The sequence below is a fragment of the Candoia aspera genome, chromosome 10 (assembly GCF_035149785.1).
Source record: "Candoia aspera isolate rCanAsp1 chromosome 10, rCanAsp1.hap2, whole genome shotgun sequence".
NCBI classification, from domain to species: Eukaryota; Metazoa; Chordata; class Lepidosauria; order Squamata; family Boidae; genus Candoia; species Candoia aspera.
In genome coordinates, this window is record NC_086162.1 from 27,005,158 (window position 1) to 27,026,631 (window position 21,474).

The window sequence follows — 21,474 nt, forward strand, 5'->3', positions numbered from 1 at the left end:
GTCGCTTCATCCTCCCGCCTCCGGAGCGCCTTCCTGGCCGGCCGCGGACCTCGCGCGCGCCGGAGGACAGCGGCGCGGGGAGCCGCTTTCGGGATGGCCGGCGCGGAGGAGGGCGAGGGCTGGGACTGGGGCTGCCCCGCCACGCGCGCCCGCCTGGAGGCCGCCTACTTCCCGCCGGGCAGCAGCGGCCGGGAGCGGGAGGCCTTCTGGGCCTTCTTCCGGCGGCTGCGCGGCTTCTGCGGCGCGCGCCAGGGCGCGGGCGCGGAGGCGGAGGGGCGGCCGGCCTACGACCCCGGGTGCCGCCTCAACCTGCGGCTGCCGCGGCGAGAGGCGCCGGGGGTGGCCCCGGCGCGGTCGCGGCCCTTCCGCCTGGCGCTGCTCCGCTTCCTAGACTTCGCGCAGCGCCAGAGCTTCGCCCGCCTGGCGCGCCTGCAGCGCGAGCGCGCCGCCCTTCCCATCGCCCGCTGCCGGGAGGCGCTGCTGGCCGCCCTGGCGCGCAGCCAGGTGGTGCTGGTGGCCGGGGACACGGGCTGCGGCAAGTCCACGCAGGTGCCCCAGTTCCTCCTGGCCGCCGGTTACGCCCACGTGGCCTGCACCCAGCCGCGGCGCCTGGCCTGCGTGGCCCTGGCCGAGCGGGTGGCCCGCGAGAGCCTGGGGCGGTTCGGGGAGCAGGTGAGCCACGCGGGGTGGTGGCTGGTGCTGGGCTGGGGCCGCCTCGGGTGGGGACGGGCAGGGAAAGCCCAGGCACAGGTGCAGCTCCCTGGAAAGCCCACAGTGAGAGCTGGTGTGGGTTGCAGGAGCAGACTGGCCTGGATCCCCCCAACCCCATGTGCCCCCTCCTTGGACAATTGCAAAAGGGGCAATAACACCAGCCTCCCTCTCCCTCTCCCTCAACCACCCTGGATAGGTGGGCTACCAGATCCGCTTCGAGAGTGCCCGCTCGCCAGCCACGCGCATCGTCTTCCTGACGGAGGGCCTGCTCCTGCGCCAGGCCCAGCGAGAGCCCACCCTGCCTGGCTACTGTGTGCTGATCGCTGATGAGGTCCATGAGCGGCACCTGCACTGTGATTTTCTGCTGGGGGTCCTGCGCCAGCTTCTCCCCACCCGGGCCGACCTCAAGCTAGTGCTCATGTCGGCCACCATCAACATCCGACTCTTTGCCGACTACTTTGGGGGTGCTCCTGTGATCCAGGTTCCGGGACGACTCTTCCCCATCATGGTGAGGGTGGGGGAGAAGCTGCCTGCTGCCCCGGGGAGGGCTTCTCTGCCAGCCAGCGAAATTCATCCTCCCGGGAGCTGTTTCTGAAGGCCGCCTTCCCTGCATGGGTGGCTCTGCTGCAGAGTGTGGGCTTTCTTTCAGCGAAGCGCAGAACAAGGGTGGGCTTGTATTCCTGGGAGTTTTCAGAAAGGTTGGTGTTGGCTGGCCAAGGTCCGTCTTTGTATTTCTTGATCTCTCTGTGGCTTTTGGTACTGCTGGCCACAGTATCCTTCTGAGCCCACTCTGTGGGTCGGTGACTGGAGCGCTGTTTTATGATGGTTCTCTTCCTTTTTCCGGGGCCGGCTTCAATTGGTGTTGGCTGGGGGGAAGAAATTGCTCCCGGGCCCCTTTGTTGGGGGTTGTAGGGCTCTCTTCTCTCTCCCCTCCTATTTAACATCTACACGAAACCACTGGTTTGGGGTTTGGTGTCATCAGTATGCTGATGCAACCCAATTCTATCTTTTGACCCCAGGCCGGCGGAGCAAGTCTGTTGAAGTCCTGTTCTGGTGCTGGGAGGCTGTGCGGGTTTGGATGGGGAGGAACTGATTCAAACCTACCAAGACTGAGTGGCCAGGGGTGTTTGGTCCACCCAGATCTGGGGATGTTCCATCTTTGACCTTGGATGAGGTAGCACATCCCCCTTCAAGGTGCGCAATCTGGGGCTCTTCCTGGATGCGCAGCTGCAGTGTCAGCTGTGGCCACAAAGGCCTTTGCACAAGTCCATCTGGTGCACCAGTTGAGCCCTTTCCTAGATTGGGGGGCCCTTCAGACAGTCACTCATGCCCCCTTCTGGGTAGTATGGGTTTGCCTCTTGTTTCCCAGATTTGCCATCTTTTCTTCTTCTTTTTACTATTGTATTGTTCTATTGTTTTCTGTGTATTGTTCTATTTGTGAACTGCCCACAGTCAGTGGGAGTTGGGTGGTGTACAAAGTTCATAAATCAATAAATAATAATTTGCTACATCGTTGTTCCCCTACTCCCTTTATGAGTTTTTAATCAGAAACTGCCCCTATCCTTCCACCTTTAGTCTTGTAACATAGAAGACTTAGAATCTTAGTTGGAAGGAAGACCATGTGGCCCAACATCACCTCCTGCCCCATGCAGGTCCTCTATGAACCCATCCACCCTGAGGAAAGCACTGGTGGGCGCAGAGAGCGACTGGACAGCCGGCCCTTCCTGCGTGTGCTCCAGGCCATTGACCACAAGTATCCGCCAGAGGAGAGGGGAGACCTGCTCATCTTCCTCAGCGGTGTGGCTGAGATCGGGGTGGTTATGGAGGCTGCGCAGTCTTACGCTGCCTTCACCAAGCGGTGGGTGGTCCTTCCTCTGCACAGCACCCTCTCTGTGGCCGAGCAGGACAAGGTGAGTGGGCAGGGCGGGAGAGGTGAGCTCCCTCCTCCCACTTACAACAGTGGGAGGGTCTTGTGGTTGTGGTGAGGAGTGACTAATTAAATCCAGGGCAGGGATATCACCAGATGGGGTGTGGCTGGGGTTTTGGGGCCCTTTTGTTTTTGAGGGGTTTGCTTTCAGCTTGTTGGTGTCTTGACATCCTTGGTATGTTTTTCATGGAAAGTGGAGAAATAGGGACCAGGGGTCCACCTGGCATTCGGGCTGCCTGCCCTCCTGCCCTGGCTGGAACAAGCAGCTTTCGCAAAGCTGGGCAAGTTGGGTTCTTCTGGTTTCAGCCAACAGCAGCTCTCCAGGCTCCTATTGCAGTCCTTAGTTGGCTTTCTCTGGCCAGAGAGATGGGATTTATTTTCTCTGGGAAACAGAATCGGCTAGTGGTGGTTATTCCTCTTGCGCTTCAGGTCTTTGACATTGCTCCACTGGGAGTCCGGAAATGCATCATCTCCACCAACATTGCAGAGACTTCAGTGACCATTGATGGGGTCCGATTTGTTGTGGATGCAGGTGAGAGTCCCCCGCCGCCCCCTCCCGTTGTAGAGAGCTGTCTGCCCATGGGTTTGGCAGACGAAGGAGAGCAAAGAGGCTTTTTTTCACCCAGGAAGCAAACCATGGTGAGAAAAGCCATTGAGATGACCTTGAAGGGAATATTCAGACACCACTGCTGAAGCAACCGGGGCAGAAGCGTGCCATGTGCCCTTAGGAAGGAGGTGGAGTTGGGAAAAGGCTCCGGCTGGCTCCTCCCTGGCTCTCTGGGGCATAAGAGGGAGGGGAGAAAAACCCAAGCAGGCCGGCCAGATTCTGTCCCTGGAGCCTCTTGGTGCTCCTGTGGAGCCAGTGTCTTGATCTGATGCAGTGCGTAGGGTTGACATCAGTCTTGCAGGACTGCATGTATTGCTTATTTCCCAGGGCTCAAAGGTTGTTTCTGCCTGTTCTTGTAAAGTTTCTGAATATTCCCTTCAAGGCCACCTCCATAGCTCTGTACACTGTGGGGTTGGACATGGGGACCAGACAGGGTTTGGTATGGATGGTGGGGTCGGTATTAAGCAGCATTGGTTGTTTTGTGCAGTTCCTTCTTTCCTTTCCTTGGAATGGCACAAACTGGCCCAAGATAAAATGGTGATGGTGGGGGTGATGATGATTTATTGCCTGCCTTTCCCAAAACACAGTATAAATTAGGAAAACACAGTAATTACGTGATTACTGTAGCAGTCTGCATAGCAGACCACCTTGCCTCTGAAGATGCCAGCCACAGTTGTTGGCAAAATGTCAGGAAATCTATGGCCTAGACCATGGTCACTGGACCCTGAAACCCAGCACTGTGCAACAGATAACAGCTGTGAAAGCCTATACCACTAATAGAATTAGTTTGTCATGACCATTGGAAGCTAAATGCTGGCCCTAAAATTAACCAAACACAAGGATCCTACATGCATAAAACAGCACCCCATGATATGACCAAGCTTGCAGACATCCTTCATTGAAATAAAAACAGTAAGAATTATCAAGATTAAGGTGAGTAGAGTGGATGACCAGACCCTGCATGAACCCACTAGTCCACTCAGAAGGTCTTGAAGCCCTGGTCATCAAGCTGTTGCACAGATAATTCCAGAACTGGATGAGGCAAGTACCTGAAAGCACAACCTGGAGTGAAGAACAGAAAGAAGGTCCTCCTCAGAGGAATGTAAGGAACAAGTAGATAAATACTGGGGTGTGTGAGACCAGACGGCTCTAAATGCAGGGTTTACCCTAGACTCTGATCAACCGCCAATCCAGTGAAGAGCCCTGTGCTGTAATGAGACCTGAGGAGAGGAGAGGCGAGGCGAGGCAAGGAGGTCCAGAACAGCCTGAATGGCTCTGAACTAAGATCAGGGAACTCGAACCCTTGCCAAGGGGCAGTTGCAATCTATATGTGGAACAACCCATGTGTGTGCCAGGGAAGCCACAGTCTCTGCTGTCAGAACCCCCTGAGTTCTATGAATGTCCCTCAAACTCCCACTGTAAAATTAGTAAAGGGATACGAAGTCAGCTGATTGTAAATCAAGACCCCAAGGCTGTGAGCGGAGGAAACTGTGGCAACCCCTGAGCCTTGGAGACAGGACAGGAGAGGATGGGAAGGGCAATCAACTTTGGGTGCTGGGAACACTTCCAAGAGGAAATGGTACAAAGGCATTCTGCCATGATTGATCACAGATCATCAAGGATCACAGAAGACTTGAATATCACAGGTGTAAAAATGGTAATACTGAAAGTCCCGATCAGTGTGCCCAAGGGAGGAGTATAAAGACCCCAGAAATAGCACAGACAATGACGTCCAAGAACCATAACCTTGACAACAGTGTCCAGCGTTCAAATATATCAAGTGCTACTGATGGGTCTAAAAGGGTCTATGCTGATCTGAGGTTAGGAACATGAGAAACCATCTCAGTTGAATGGCCTGCCTGATATCCTGATCACGATGACTGTTAGAAGCTAAAAGAAGAATATGCCAGGATTTCCTTTCGGTGACTGAGCTCTGGGCTTTGCTGCTGAACATGGAGTCCCAATCCCATTCTTGGAACACCTATTTTGATACCCCTCTCTCCAAAGTTTTTCATGAGGAGCCTTGATGTGGCTCTCTTCCCTGTTGCTTCCTCATGGTCTTCTCCCCCCACCCTTCTTTTCAGGAAAAGTGAAAGAGCTGAGCTATGACCCGAAGGCCAAACTGCAGCGCCTACAGGAGTTCTGGATCAGTCGAGCCAGCGCTGAGCAACGCAAGGGCCGGGCAGGCCGGACTGGGCCAGGGGTCTGCTACCGCCTCTATGCTGAATCAGACTATGACAATTTTGTCCCCTATCCAGTGCCAGAGATCCAACGGGTGGCATTGTATGCCTTGATTTTACAGGTGGGCCTGCTCCTTCATGACTACATTAGTGGACTCAAGGCTGTGTGCTGGAGGAGTCGTGAGGAAGACCCCTGCTTCCTCCAGTGCACTTTAAACTACCAAATGATTGTTGTGAAGGGAAGGGCTGCAGCCTGTGCAGGTGTATTGATGCTCATCGCATGCAATTCCAAGATGAAAAGGGGTTTTGACATCTGGATGCAGAAAGCTCATTCTGGCTGACACCTCAGCTGCTCTGCTGCTGGTGGAGGGCTTTCTTAGAGTTAGGGTGGGTCTTCAGAGAAGAACCATCACTACCACCCTTATTCAGGGGTGGGACCCTGCCTTGTTGGAGGTCCCAAGTTCCACTCCTAGCAGAGGGGTGGGGTGGGATAGGTGTGTGGGTAAAAACCAGACTTTTAGTGGGTGATGAAAAAAGCTGTTTCCTATCTGGGCTCTGGAGACCCGTGGCCAATTGGCCTGGCTCTGGACCACAGAGATGTCTTCAAAAGGCCAATCCAGTCCCTCTGGGTCTTCCCTAACAAATTTATGGACTCGCCAGTCTTCCTCGAGCCTTAAGAAGGAGCTCCTCCAACCTTTTAGAGATGGGGGCTTTGGGGAAAGTGCAGGCAGGAGAGCAGCAGCAGGAGTTGGACACACTCGGGCAGAAGGGTCTGGCCCATTTTGGGCCACTCTGGCTTTGGTGCTCAGCTGGAGGGAAGTCATCAGTGTTCTGCCCTCTGTCCCTAGATGAAGAGCATGGGCCTGGGTGATCCCCGAGTGTTCCCTTTCCTGGAGCCACCCCCTCGGGCTAGCCTGGAGGCGGCAGTGGGCTACCTAAAGCATCAGGGTGCCCTGGACTCGGCAGAGGGCCTCACACCAATTGGGACTCTCCTGGCTGAGCTGCCAGTTGATGTGGTGATTGGTAAGTGAGTGGCTCCACTGGGGTTACTGTGGAACGAGGCTCTGCTTGTGGCTGTTTGATGTTTGCTGGGCTGACTCCAGACTCCTCATCTTGGAATCTGGCCGGTGCACCTTCTACTCCTTCCTGCAGGACAGGAACCTTGAGTTCCATGAGGTGGACGTTGTGCCAAACGTAGCTGGAAAGCCTGGGTGGGGTCATTCTGCTCCCCCCATGCAGAAGCAGGGAGGAGGAGGAGCAGGAGGCAGTGCTGTGGCAGTGGCAGGAACAGCTGCCCTTGTGGGCCCTGCCTTCTGGCTCATGCATTCTGTCCATTTGCAGGGAAGATGCTGGTGTTGGGGACACTCTTGGACCTGGCTGTGCCCACGCTCACCATTGCGGCTGTCCTCAGTGTGCCCTCTCCCTTCCTGCGCAGAGGCAGTGGACGCAGCGACCTGGACTGGTTGGTCGCCCGGCGGAGTCTGGGGAGCCCACTGGGAGACCCCCTGACTCTTCTGAACATCTTCAATGCCTGGGTTCAGGTAAGTAGGGCAAGGGGAGTGCTGGGAAGCGCCGCAGATGCAGCTTGAAGAGCTCAACCTCCCAGTCCTCCCAGCTCCTTCCCTTCCTGGGCTGTGTATTCCTCAAGTGCCAGTGGAGGCCCAATCTGGTGGTTCTTGAAGGCTCCTTTTCCAGCCCAGGTGTTTGTTCAAGGATTTTTCTCCCGGGTTCCCTGAACCTTGTCTTGCCATTTCCCTCTTGCTTCCATCTTGGGAAATAAAGGCTGCTCTTTTAGCTGCCTAGGAAGGAGAGTGCTTGGGTCACGGACTCTACATTTGAGGTAGCTTGTTTTCAGCCAACTCCATGCCTGCTCCCAGGCAAGAAGGCAGTTTTTGGTGGCACGTGTGCCACTTGCTTGGTGGGTGGGGCTGGGGCGTGCTGTCCCCAAAGCAAGGATGTTCTGTGAGCCATGCAAGCTGGGTTTCTCTTGTGCAAGTGGCCTGATAGTGTTTCCTGCCATTGTGATCTGGCTGGCAGGAGAAAGCTGCCAATTGCAGAGGATCCCACCAGTGGTGCCGGCGTCGGGGCCTGGAGGAGCATCGGCTGTACGAGGCGGCCAATCTGCGGCGCCAGTTTCAGGTTGGTGTTGGTCTGGAAGGGCAGTGGGTGAGGACTGGCTGGTAGGCAGGAGAAGCCGCCAGCCTGGTGGTAGGGAGCTCCTGATGTGTGCAGTGGTGGTGATGTGGAATAGAGGAGCAATGCTCTCCTTTGGCTCCCATTCAGAAGGCCAGGATTTGCAGTAGAAAGAGGAGGGCGGGGTTGAAAGGGTTCACCTGGCCTTGAGCAAGCGTGTCCTCTTCTTTCCTTCGGGTTGCTCCACCAGGAACTGCTCCAGGACCACAAGCTGCTGGGTCCCACTGCTCGGCCTAGCAGCCCGTATGCGCGACAGAGACGGCACTGGCAGCGTCGAGAACTGTGCAGACTCAAGCAGGAGCACGAGCACAGGGGTGGGCGCCGGCGGAAGCAGTTGCGCCTGCAGGATGAGGGGGAGGAGGAGGAGGAAGCCGGATGTGGCCTTTCATCTGGAGAAGAAGAGAGGGGCAGTTCCTGCCTAGACATCCAGGTGGGGCGAGCGAGAGTGTGAGCCAGCTGACTTGCGATTTCTCTCTCTTTTTAAATACAATTTTTATTAAAGATTTTTAAAAAGGAAGGTAAGAACGAATACAAACCAATATAAAGTAAGAAAAAGAAAAGAAAAAATCAGAGAAAGCTAAAAGTACAAGAAAGGAAAAAAAAGTAAGAAAAAAAACAAAGAAAAAAGATACAAAGAAGTAGCTTCTGATCTTCTTTACAGCAGTTATAGGTACAATCAGACATTTACCTCTTACTCTGTGGTCACAGCATAACTTTTTTTTATAATCTGTCCTGCTAATAATCAAAATCATAAATCATAAGTTCATTTTTTTCTGCTTTATGCAAAAAGTCCATAAGAGGTTTCCAGTCAACAATAAACCTAGATACTGTCTTTTCTCTGATCAAAGAAGTCAATTTAGCCATCTCAGCAAGTTCCATCATCTTCACCAACCATTCTTCCATTGTGGGTAATGCCAAATCTTTCCATCTTTGGGCCTACAATAATCTCGCTGCAGTTATCGTATGCAAAAACAAGGTTCCATGACTTTTTCCCAACTGTTAGTCCATCAATCCCAAAAGGAAAACCTCTGGTCTCAACTGTATATTAATCTTTAAAATCCTCTGAATCAGTGTGTGTATTTGAATCCAAAATTTTCTAGTTTTACATGTCCATGAAACATTTGCAATTTCTCTAGAGATGCTGTAGGCCCTTCCCTCTTTTTCTGTTTCCAATTTATGCTCCCGTGGGAGTGGCAGGCAGCTCTCTGCACTGTAGGGAAGCCTCTCGGCTCAGTGGCACAGAGAAGGTTGGCACGGAGTTGAGCCCGTGGCTTCTGGAGTGAATGCCGGGATGGTACCTGTCACTGTGGAACAGCACAGGAAGGCAGTCTGGTTCAAGGCCTACCTGCTTCGCCCAGAAGTGGATGTTTGCAGTGTTGGGAGGGTGGAATGGGGGGTTTGGCGTGATCCTTCTATAGGGCTCTGCTGAAGCTCTCAGGAGGCCCTTTGAATATTACGGCCCACATGGACCTGGGCTTATGGCTGGAAGGGAGAGTGGGTGCGCATGTATGCATGTGGCTGCTTATCTCTGCAGCTGTCTGGTTGTGTTGCTGTCACCCTGCAGGATGTGAATTTCCAGCTACGGCATGACATGGAAGAACTGCAGGCAGCTGCCTCTGAAGCCCACAGGCTCTCGTCCAGCCAGCTGGCTCTCCTGCAGTTAGTGCTGGGCCGTGGCCTTTACCCTCAGCTCGCTGTCCCAGACCCCTTCAATGAGACTCGCAAGAATTCAGAACAGGCAAGTGTCCAGGCTGCCCCCGCCCTCCTGCTTGGTCCGTCTTGCTAATGGTCCAGTCTGAGCCGTGAGTCAGGCATGGTGTTGCGGGGTGAAGATCTCCCTGGGCTTTCAAGAGCTTGATCATCTCCTAATCTGTTCCCTGCCCTGGCTCACCCCTGCTTGTTTGTTTATTATTTTATTTATTACTTCAATCTGTACAGCTGCCCATCTCAAATATATGTATGTGTGTGAGTCTGGGTGGCTTACAGCAGTTAAAAACAAAAATACAATATAAAAGCATATAAAAACATTGAAAGCCATATAAAAACCATTGTTGTGTGCTGTCCAGATCTTCCACACGAGGGATAAAGCTGGTGTTGTCCTGCACCCCACCAGTGTGTTTGCTGACGCTCCAGAGCTGCTGCATTCGGAGTCCAAGCCTGGCAGGGACACAGGTAAAGGTTAGCGTTAAGGTACCTTATTCATTCATTCATTCATTCATTCATTCATTCATTCATTCATTCATTCATTCATTCAATTTATACAACTGCCCATCTCAAACCAGTGACTCTGAGTGGCGGACAATAATAAAAACAATACAAAAAATTAAATATAAATACAAATACAGCTGAGAGATCTTAAAAGCCATTGGTGTTAACATAACCATGAAATGGGGCCCTTCCCACACTCGGGGCCCCAGGCCTGGGGACAAAGCCAGGTCTTCATGGCCTTCCGAAAAGCCAACAGGGTCGGGGCCATCCTAATCAGGAGGGAGGATGTTCCAGAGGGCAGGCGCCACAGCAGAAAAGGCACGCTTCCTGGTCCCTGCCAGCCGACATTCCTTGGCTGACAGGACCCGGAGCGTGCCCATCCTGCTGGACCGGATTGGACGGGCAGAACTAACTGGGAGAAGGCAGTGCCTCAGGTAACCCGGTCCCAAGCCATGGAGGGCTTTAAAGGTGACAACAAGCACTTTGAACTGCACCCGGAAACACACCGGCAGCCAATGCAGCTCCTGAAGCAGAGGTGTTACGCTATTTACAACCCAGGCAGCTGCGCTTTGTACCAGCTGCAGCTTCCGAATTCTCTTCAAGGGCAGACCCATGTAGAGTGCGTTGCAGTAGTCCAAACGGGAGGGCATGAGTGACAGTGAGCAAAGCCTCCCGGTCCAGGAATGGGTGCAGCTGGCGTACAACCCGAAGGTGTGCAAAGGCCCTCTTAGCTACGGCTGCCACCTCCTCTTCCAGCAGGAGCCGTGAGTCCAGGAGGACCCCCAAATTGTGCACCGAGTCCGTCTGCGGCAGTGCTGCCCCATCCAGGACCAAAATTGGAAAACCTTGGTACCGGGAGGCCCAAACGCCTAAAGCCATTCAGTCTTGCTTGGGTTGAGCCAGATGTCATTGCGCCCCATCCAGGCCCCCACAGCCTCCAGGCACTGAGATTGGACATCCACGGCATCACTCAGACAGCCCGGGGAGGAGATATAAAGCTGGGTGTCATCAGCATACTGGTGATACCTCACCCCAAACCATCAGATCACCTCCCCCAGTAGATGTTAAATAAGAGGGGTGAGAGAACCGAGCCCTGTAGCAGCCCGCACAGTAGGGGCCGTGGACTGGACCTCTCCCCTCCCACCAACACCAACTGGAACCCACCTTATGGCAGATAAGCATGAGGAGAGTCTCCTTTCAGGTGAGTTTGACTCCAGCTGACTTCAAGATATGTCTGTGCAGCTTTCTTGGTATTGTTAGGGAGCGGCTTTCCTTTATCTTCTTCCAGGGTCTTTTTTCCAGCTTTCTAATCTGGAGGTTTCCTGTGCCAGGAATAATTGTTCCTGCCTAGCTTTGAAGCCCGACTTTGTCATGAAATTGCGATGTATGGGAGGAGGGGGAACTCACATTTTCATCCCAGGATTATTTGGCAGAAGGAGTAAATACTTTTATTGGAAAATAAATGAAGAGAAAATGAACATCATGCAGTGCTTTCTTATCAGCCTGAAGCTTCTGTTGCTGCTTATTCATAATTTATATTGTTCTACTTACCAGATTAAAGGTCTGTGTCTTTGTTACCCTTTGAATGAAAGGGTAATTACAGATAGATTTGCTTCTTGAAATGGGTTGGCAGAGTGCTGCATCCTGAGCAGACTGGGATTTTGACCATCAAAAAAGTAGGAAAGCAAAAAGGATAGACTGACCAGATTTGAAACATTGGAAGACCTTGGATAATATTTTTTAGAATTGGCAATATACTTACATTGTAGGAAATTTATTATGTGATCTTTCCACATACAGGAAGGTCCCTCTCCTCACTTTGAGTCTTCAGTCTAAGTTTGCAGCAGTGGTAATGGCGATAAAAGATTTCACTGTGGGGGAAGGTTGTTTTTTAATTAGAATTGTGGGAGAGGAAAAGGACTTTTTTCATTTGGCTTTTGGCCTTCAGCTTTCCATGTCAGTTCCAGCTGAACCAGGACTACATAGGTTGATGGCAGAGGGCTGAATATGTACGTGTCTGGGTTCACACATCATCCAAGAACATAATGTGGGTTGTTTGGATTTTGCTTGTTATATTGTGAATGGACATTCTATTGTGGCTTATTCAACAATTCACAGTTAAGTAAGCCATGTCTTAGTGCTGCTTTATGAGCCCATCCTGTGTATAGGAAGGGATTCTTCCTTGGCAGAAAACGGGAGGGGCAGACCAGAGTTCCAAGTCTGGCAACTGAATGTGACCAGGGGGAAGACAGGACCCTGCTCCTCAGGCACTGGTTTTCAAGCCCTTTTGCCTGGCTTTCTTCTGGTGGAGCATCTGTGTTGAGCCTGCATGCTCCCTCTGGGGCTGGCATCCATGCAAGGCAGTTGGGAGTCCTGGATCAGGTAAAGGGTTGCATTGAAGCAGCTGAGAAGAGGAAGAGGAAGTTGCAAGGAGCAGCAAACAGGCAGGGCTCCCCAAATGCCTGTCCAGCAAAGTTTCCTCCCCTTTTATGGCTAGTTCAGTTGGAGGGCAGTCAAGGGCAAGCTAGTCTTGTCCGAGGCCCAGAACGTTTAGACTTTCCCTAGCTGAGCTTGGGAGGAGGAGAAGAGGCTTTCAGAAGAACCTGAGGGAGCGGTCTTCTGCCCCGTAGATGCCAAGGAGAGGCTGGTCTGCCACCACCAAATCCTGTGTTTCGTCTCGCTGCTGGAGACCCACAAGCCCTATCTTGTGAACTGCCTCCGCCTGCCGGCGCTGCAGGTGAGCAGGGTCTGGAGTGAGGCAGGCTGCGCCTCTGGCCTCTTGCCCTCGGTCCTCCTTTCGAACTCCCAGGGCTGCTTTCCTCTTCTCCCAGGCACTGCTGCTTTTGGCTCGCTCTCTCGATACCAACGCTGACTGCACACGCATCGTTGCTGACTCCTGGCTTGAGCTCCAGGTCCCCATGGTAGAGACAGCTGTGCGGATGCTTGGCACTGCCCTGCGCCTCCGGGCCTCTTGGGACAAAGTACTGGACAGGTGTCTTGAAAGGCCGGCAAGCCACGCTGTGGAGGAGGGAGGGAGAGATACACCACCCAGCATCCCAGAGGTGCGCCAGCTCACCCATGAGCTGCTGAGCTTCCTGAAGACAGAGGTGCGTGGTTCTGCCCATTGGGAGACAGGCACTGGCTGGCCCAACCTGGTAGGCTGCTGCCTGGGGATGGCTTGTGGCAGAAAACAGGAAGGGCAGACCAGAGTTCCAAGTTGGACTGCTGGGTTCAAGGGGTGGAGGAGAAACCTCCTGGCTGTGGATGTTGCTGCCAGTCGGAGCAGGGCTTAGCCGCTCTGCTGGTCCAAACATCTTTGGGTATCCCTTTAGGTCCAGTACGGCCTCCGGCGAATGACCCTTCTGGAGCAGCAGAACCTGTATGGAGGGCCCCAGATGGCACCTGCAGAAGCAGAAGGGTTGCCCAGCTTCTTCCAGGGGATGCAGCTGGTGCCCAATGAGGTTAAAGGTGGCTACAGGATTGGCGACTTCCTGACATTTAATTGTCTGGCAGTGAGTCCGGGATGGGATAGGGAGAAGGAGGAACTCCTTGGTTTGGGGGTCTCTCTCATTTCTGGCTGTGGGAGGGGGCAGCAGCCAGCAGGCCCCTCTGACCACAGCCTTCTTGTGCCCCCACAGGGTGAGGGAGATCTGTACAGTGACTGCCTGCGCAGCTTTTGGACGTGTCCTTGGTGTAGCCTCCGCATGCCGTTCACTCCTCTGGAGCGCATGGCCCACGAAGAGGCCTGCCAGTCTCCTGGCCCTGCAGACAGGGAGCCCAGCTTAGAAGGCAAGGAGTCCTTTCATAGCTATGTTTTCGGTGGGATCTCCTGGGACTTGGGAAGGAGAGAGAAGGGACCTTCTTCTGATCTCATCTTCCCAGCTGGAGTGTTGGGGTTACTCTCATCCTGCCTCCTCTGCTCCCACAGGGCCCAGAGGGGGAACAGAGGTGGCTGCCTCTGGCGCCTCCAGCCTGCAGCAACTGTACCACTGTGCCGTCTGCCGGGAGAGCCTCCATCTCACCCCCACAGAAATCCTGAAGCATCGGAAGCAGCATCAGGGGTGTCTGTGAAAGGGGCCTGGTGGAGACCTGCTCTCTGTCCCAGTCCCAGATACCCTCCGTCAATGACTCTGAACTTGGGAGCATCCCGGGGGAGTGTGGATAGCCCCCACTTGCTTTCCGGCAGCCTGCAGGGAGCTTGCCCTGTTCGACTCCTGGATGTTCCTCTCCTGCAGTCAGAAGCCGTGGCACACTCTTCCCCTGCCCAATCAGGGGCTGCTCTTTGTGCCTCTTATTCTGCGTGGGAATGAAACTGAGGTCACTCTCCAGGGGTTTCCTCCGCCACCTTAATCCTTCTGCCTTGTAGAAGGTCCACACTGACTGCTTCTCTAAAGGGCAGAAAGGCCTCTCCTAGGTGGGCAGAAGCAGATCAGGCCTTTTAAAGCTTCAGGTGCTGCTTTCTTGACTGACATATGCCCTTCGGCAGCAGGAGGCAGCCAAGATCTCGGTGTGGCCCCAGGCCGACTTGCACTGGTGGGGAGGTGGAACTTCTGTCTAGCTCTTTTACAGATTTCTTTCTGCTGCTTTGGATGCCCAGATTGCATTTGGGAGCACTTCCTCCCGGAGTCTGCAGCCAATTGGGGGTGCTTTGACTCCAGTGTTTTCCTAGAAAGTCGACCAGGCTCTGCCTGGCCTTGTCTTTCCTTCAGAGGGAGTGACCAGAAAGAAAATAGCTTTTCTAAGAACAAGGCAAGCAGCCCCCAGCTGCAGTTGATCCATCTGCGCCCCAGCAAATAAGTAAGCGCTAGAGTAACTGGAACCAGGGTAGCATTTGTGGGGTGCAAACAGCAGAACTGAGGACTGATTTCTGAAAGTGGCCTTTTTTTTTTTTAACGAGCCATCAGGATCAGCTGAAGTGGGGTGGGGTGGGGTATGTGGAAGAAACCCTTGGGTGTTTCCCAAAGCTGGGAGCACCCTGGAACTGGCTTTGGCTTGGGGGATGAGCCCAAGGGAACAGGAGGCAGGCTGCTCCCCAACAAACATATGGTTCGGCCCAGTCAAAGTGAATTGGACCCCTGGAGCTGCTATGAAAACCTTGAACCAATGCAGGCCTACTGTAATTGGGAGAGGATTCGTTGTTTAACTATTCTTTTAAAATAAATTATACTTATTTTGAGCTGGGGTTGTGAGGATGTTTGATGATGATGATGATAATGTATTATTAAATTTATATGCTGCCCAACTCCCAGGGACTCTGGCCAGTCAACAAATTGTTAAAAATGTTTGAAAACATACAATACAAAAAACACAAAGAAATAAGATGGCAAAGAAAACAAACCAGCATGGGAGCAAGAGAGAGGAAGAAAGGGGGTATCAATCATCCTCTCCAAAGGCCTGGGTGAAGAGCCAGGTCTTTAGGGCCCTTTGAAATACCAGTGGGGAGGGGGGGCTGTTTGAATTTTTCTGGGGAAACCTCATTCCAGAGGGCAGGCGCTGCTACAGAGAAGGTGCACTTTCAGGGGCATTGTTTAATCAATGGAACCCAAAGCGTGCCAACCTTGCGAGATTGAACCGGCTGAGCATATGGTCCCACAAGTAATCAGACCCTGTGCCATGTAGGCTTTATAGGTGGAGACCGGCACCTTGAATCATACCCAGAAGCAAACCAGTGCAGCTTGTGAAGCAGAGGTGTTATATGGGCATACTGAGGCATGCCCATCACTGCCCACACTGCTGCATTCTGGACTAGCTGAAGCTTCCAGGTGGTCTTCAAGGGCAGCCCCATGTTACTGCAACAACAACTCAAACACTAGCGACCTTGAAGCCCCTGAGGCTGTTTGGCAAGTTGCCCTGGCTATTTTTTAAATAGAAGGGCAGGGTAGAAGTCTCAGCAGTCTTGGAAATCTGCTCAAAATGCTGTAGAGTGGCAAGGTGACCCCAGGTCTGGCAGAACGGCTTTGCACAACAGAGTCAACTTTTGACTTGGATTATCTGGATGACTAACAAACTAATCTCAGGTGAAGCAAAGTGAGAAAGCACACAAGCCAGATTCTTTCAAGGCCAGATTTGGGAAAGGGGAGTTTGAAGAGTGTCTCTGAGCTCCTGACGGTGGATGCTTTTTCACCCTGTGCCCAACTCCAGTCGTGGAGACCACCTGGGTCTTGGCTGACACGCTCAAAAGAAAGAAGTGACCAAAGCGGAAAGTGCGGCAGTGAGCCTGGGAGATACTGTTGAGCAGGGATCAGGCATCGTCTTATGTGCTCAGGGAGAAATATATTGATCAATTTGTTTATAGAAACGTACATTCTGCCTACGCACAAGATGCTAGGCAGCTCACTATGTAAGAACATAACAAAGTAAAACATACCGTAAGCCTCTATTTTGTTGGGCTCTCTTCCCCTGCAGGTAAGTTGCATTTTAACAGCTTCCCCAAATGTCAAATTGCGGTCTGTCCCAACTGCCCTCTGTAGCAATTGTACTAGAGCAGCGGTGCCTTCGGCCTCGAAGGGGGCTGTGGTGCCAGCCTTGGACCCGATAACATTTAGACAACTAGCAGCCTCTCTCCAGCCTTCTCTTTTCTCTGCAGCTGCAGGGAACCCTGGAGGAAACCGATTTATCTAGACCTATTTTGGTTGGGATTCGAGCTGGGACTCAGTACTGGGACAGCTTTGGTTGCGCTTGTTGATGACCTGTGGCAAAGCTGGGATGGAGGTGGTGCATCCGTCCTTGTGACTTTTTTATCTCATCCAAAACCACTTGTATTTTCTCTTTCTTTTTCTTTTTAAATTCAGTGTTGTATGAAATAACCTCTTATAAAAACTTTGCTTGCATCCCAAACCTTTATTTTGTGCCACTACCATTTCCTTTTGCAATAAAATCTCATCCAATTTTCATCTGAAAGAGCTATTTTTCCTTTTTAAAGTTAAAGTCACTGGGTTGTGGTCTGAGAAAGTATTTGGTAATATCTCCCCTTTATGAACTTTAGTAGCCAAAGTCTTAAAGATCCAAATCATATCTATTCTTGGAAAAGATCTATGTCTTTCAGAAAAATAAGAATATTCTTTTGAGTCACCATTTTTATATTTCCATACATCAATAAGCTCCAAATTGTCCATTAAGTCAAAGAAAACCTTTGGTAGTTTGACTTGCGTATTTTTTATATTTTTCTCAGAGGTTCTGTCTTTTTGTGGAGAAACCACCCCATTCCAATCTCCCAGGAGACACCAGTTTTCATACAGAAAGTCCAATAGTTTATAAGTCCATTATAAAATGTTGTATCTTCATTTGGGGCATAAATTCCCAGTATCAAAGTCTTAGCCCCCTGTAAGTTAACCACCCCAACGTATCATAATCATCAGTCAATATAAGTTTTGGATATAGTTGAGAATTCATATACAAAACAACTCCATCTCTTTTCTGTTCTTTTTTATTCCTGCTGAAATAAATTCTTCACCCAAATTGTTGTGACTCAAATATTTTATATCCTTTTTCCTAATATGTATTTCTGGTAAGGAAATCACATCTTGTTTTAACTTTTTCAAATAATTATTTTTTTTGTTTTTTAAGGAGCATTTGCTCCATCTATATTCCATTTTAAGTGTTTAAACTAGTTACATCAAAATTTTAGAAAAATCAATACCTGTAGTGCCCAATGTGATAGCATCTTCAGTGTCCTGTTGTGGTATTTGTTTAGTCACATCTGTCATTGTCATTTCCGTGGAGTCCTTGGTCCTCTCTGAGCCTTGTTGTTTTCTTGCAGACGTTTCATTGTCAGACTAGGCAACATCTTCAGTGCAAAGAGGGAGTGGGCCTCGCTCTCAGTTTATATACCGTGGCTTGCCCTGTTTGTGTTGGTAGGGGTGTCGTTCTCTCCTTGGGAGTTCTTTGATTGGGCTGTTGTTTGCTGCTTGGTTGATTGCCTGAGTTAATGGTTCCTTGATGAGGGTGTCTTTGTGCTGTTTGATGGTTCATCTGGTGTTGCTTCGATTGGTATTGTCATTTCCATTTGCATTTCCTCCAATTCTTTGAATTTTCCCAGAAAGTCTCTTGCTTTCTGCATAGAGTTCAGTCTGAATTTCTGCTGTTTAAAAGTAAAAACCACCCCTTCCAACTTATCCCATCTAAATGGAATCTTTTTCTGTTTTGAGTTTGTCAGAAAAAAATACTCTTTTCACTTGCACGTTATTCTAATTGGAATTCCCTTAAGTACAATTGCATCGGTATTATCAATCCTTTAGAACATTTCTTAATTTTGCAAATCGTGTATTAGTCCTATGAACTTTATCAGTCTCTGCCTCTGTATCATCCTTGTTTCAATCCAGAGTTTCCGGAGGTCTGGCATTGGAGGCAACTGGGCCTGGAAACTCGGGGGGCCGTAGGGTGGGTTACCCTATTGAGGTAATGGGCCAGGGATGCTGTGACAGGAACTGGAGGGGAGGCCATCTCTGGGGAAGATGCCCCAGGTGCTTGTTACTGTCCTGTTCAGACTATGAGGTGGCCAGACAGCAGTATTATCAAACTCTTTATTAAAAAAAAACTATTTACAACAACGAAGTCTGTGAGTGATAAAGCAAGCAATTCAATCAAGACCACCCAGGCAATGACAGATGAACAGGCAAGGCTGTGGTAGCAGTCTGAGGCAGAACTGCGAGGCAGAATTCAGCTAACTCTCTGATTGAAGTGGTCAGGATTGGAGATGCTAGAGTGCAAGGCAGGGAGGAAACGGTAGGCAAGGTTCTGTGGACTGGCACACAGGAAAGGTCAGACTGGAGTGTGGAGGTTAGGCAAGGCTGAACTGGAACCTGTAGATGAGGCTTGGCTCTGGAGACTGGGCTGGACTGGGCTGGAGAGTCAAGGCAATGCTGATCTCTGGAACCCAGGCTGGGCTGGACTGGAGATTCTAGGCAAGGCTGAGAGCTAAAGGCAAGGCTGGATGCAAACCTGGATTGTTTTAAAACGTGGCGACAAGGTCTGGAGCTAGACGCGAGGCTGTGCTCGGCAGGAACAGCAAGGAGAGGTTCGACTGGAGCAGTTTGCAGAAGGCGATTCTGCGGAGGTAGAAGACTCTGGTGCTGGTTTCATTCTGGCTACAGGCAAGGCTTCTGGCTCAGGTAAGGTCTCTTCTGCAACAGCTGTGAGCTCGAAGGATCGGTTGTTTCTGGCAGCTTGCTCTGTCTGTCTGCCTTTTAAGCTGATCCTTCCTGCACTTTTTCTCTCCAGCAGCCAATCGAGCTGCTTTCTGATTCACGCACTTCTCAGCTCTTCTGTCTTATGTGCTGATTGGAGAGTTCAAATCCCCCACTGGACTTTGTCTGGTCTGCGTTTGCAAATTCTCCTGCTCTGCTGAGTCACTTCCTGGTTCAGCTTCTTCAACATTCTCCAGATGAGTTTCGTTTTCTGACTCTGGATAAGTTTCATTTTCTGAGTCAGAAGCAGGCTGAAACCTCGCAGTTACCGGTGGCATATTCTGGCCCTCCGGGTTCAGACCCAGGCCCTGGAGAGCAGACCCTTGAGGGCCATGGTCTCCGGCTGCTGCTGCTTAATGCAAGGTCAGTTAACAACAAGGCCCCCCTCATATGTGATTTGATCATGGAGCGGGGGGCAGACCTGGCGTGTATCACCGAGACCTGCCTGGGCCCAGAAGGGGGATTAGCCCTCTTGGAAATGTGCCTGGCTGGGTTTCAGGTGTGGCATTAGCTGAGACACTGGGGTAGGGGAGGAGGGGTAGCAGTTGTCATCTGAGAGTCTCCAGTGGCCTTTAGGGGTGCTGTTCTACAAGTGGCCAGCTGTGAGACCCTGTTCTTCAAGTTGGGTTCCTGAGAACAGTTGGGAGTGTTGCCGCTGTACCAGCCTCCCTGCTGTGTAGCAACCTCCCTGCCTGAGCTGCTGGAGGCTGTCTTGGGCTGGCAGTGGGATTCCCCAGGCTTATGGTTCTGGGGGACTTCAATCTGCCATTTCTGGGGCATGCCTCAGAAGCAGCTCAGGAGTTCATGGCTACCATGGCAGCCATGGGCCTGTCCCAGATTATTCGGGACCTGACTCGAGACAGCAGCCTCACTCTGGACTTGGTGTTCTTGTCGGAGCAGTGGCAATGTGATCTGAGGGGAGAGTTAGATCTGTCTCCATTGTCATGGTCAGACCACGCCCTGGTGGCCTTGAGATTCTCCTATGCTGCCCCACTCCGCAGGGAGGCAGGACCTATTCAGTTGGTCCACCCCCAGCGACTAATGGACCCGATGGGGTTTCAGAAGGAGTTGGGGGTTATACCTGAGGATCTACTGCATGGTCCAGCAGAGGTCCTGGCTGCAGCCTGGAATAGGGAAGTGGCCGGGGCCTTGGACAGGATTGTGCCTGTGCAATTCATTCAACCTGGCACTCCTCATGGTTTACGGTGGAGCTGAGGGTTTTGAAGAGGGTTAAGAGATGCCTAGAGCGCCGCTGGAGGAAGACAAGGACCGAATCTGACCGAACACTAGTTAGAGCCACTATTAAGGCCTACCTGGTGGCGATAAGAGTGGCGAAATGTCAATACTTCTCCGCTCTCATTGCGTCTGCAGAATGCTGCCCGACAGCCCTGTTTAAGATTACTCGATCCCTTTTGGGTAAGGTGGACTCGGTGATCCACCTACAGGGCTGTGTGGAGAAGTTTTCTGAGTATCTGCAGGATAAAATCACTGAGATCCATTCCAAGTTGGCCTCTAAGTGTGAGGCACAGTCTGAGGGGATGCCAAGGGACCGTACTTATCCTGTTATCTGGGAACAGTTTGATTCTGTTGGACCTAAGGAAGTGGACAGGTTCCTCCGGACTGTAAATGCCACCACATGTCATCTAGACCCATGCCCTTCCTGGCTGGTGAAGGCAGCCTGGGAGATGAAATGTGGTTGGGTTCAGGCGATGGTTAATACATCCTTGAGAGAGGGGGTGTTTCTGGCTGCCTTCAAGGAGGCGCTAGTACACCCCCTCCTCAAGAAACCATCACTGGACCCTACTGTGTTGGACAATTTTCGTCCTGTCTCCCACCTCCCCTTTTTGGGGAAGATGGTTGAGAAAGTGGTGGCATTACAACTCCAGAGGATTCTGGATGAAACGGATTATCTAGACCCCTTCCAGTCAGGTTTCAGGCCAGGATATGGGACAGAGACTGCATTGGTTGTACTTATGGATGATCTCTGGCAGGAGTGGGATGAGGGCAGTGCATCCATCCTGGCTCTTCTTGACCTCTCAGCAGCTTTCAGTACCATTGACCATGGTATCCTTTTGGGTTGGGTCAGGGAGTTGGGAGTGGGCAGTGTAGTTTTATGCTGGTTCACCACCTTCCTCCAGGGCCGGTCCCAGTTGGCGGTGATAGGAGATGAGAGATCTGACTCTTGACCCCTCTTGTGTGGGGTGCTGCAGGGTTTGGTTCTCTCCCCTCTCCTATTTAACATCTACATGAAACCGCTAGGTGAGATCATCTGTCACCACAGGATGAGGTATCATCAATATGCTGATAATACTCAATTATACATCCCGGGTGGGGTTGTGGGGATCTGGATGGGGAACAACATGCTTCAGCTGAACCCTGGTAAGATGGAGTGGCTGTGGGTTGACGGCTTTTCTGTATCCAGGAAGTTATCAACTTTAGTTCTGGATGGGGTTGCACTGCCCC

General features: G+C 51.7%; 1 protein-coding gene across 1 annotated transcript; it reads left to right on the top strand.

Moving 5' to 3' along the window:
- The first annotated feature begins 78 nt into the window (after nt 1-78).
- Nucleotides 79-14,923, top strand: DHX34 (DExH-box helicase 34). The gene is made up of 16 exons (XM_063312474.1): nt 79-672; nt 908-1,219; nt 2,364-2,621; nt 3,068-3,170; nt 5,330-5,547; nt 6,274-6,448; nt 6,767-6,966; nt 7,463-7,564; nt 7,809-8,048; nt 9,183-9,356; nt 9,685-9,796; nt 12,457-12,563; nt 12,658-12,933; nt 13,159-13,338; nt 13,465-13,622; nt 13,762-14,923. Exons 1-16 carry the CDS (start codon nt 94-96, stop codon nt 13,895-13,897), a joined length of 3,330 nt encoding a protein of 1,109 aa, XP_063168544.1. The 5' UTR covers nt 79-93; the 3' UTR covers nt 13,898-14,923.
- The last annotated feature ends 6,551 nt before the right edge of the window (nt 14,924-21,474 follow it).

What these genes read in the sequence shown, in the direction of transcription:
- DHX34 (XM_063312474.1), top strand. Translation starts at nt 94, where the DNA reads ATGGCCGGCGCGGAGGAGGGCGAGGGCTGGGACTGGGGCTGCCCCGCC. An exon ending in CCGATTTGTTGTGGATGCAG is followed by an intron (nt 3,171 to 5,329) that starts GTGAGAGTCCCC and finishes CCTTCTTTTCAG; the next exon opens with GAAAAGTGAAAGAGCTGAGC. An exon ending in TCTTCAATGCCTGGGTTCAG is followed by an intron (nt 6,967 to 7,462) that starts GTAAGTAGGGCA and finishes TCTGGCTGGCAG; the next exon opens with GAGAAAGCTGCCAATTGCAG.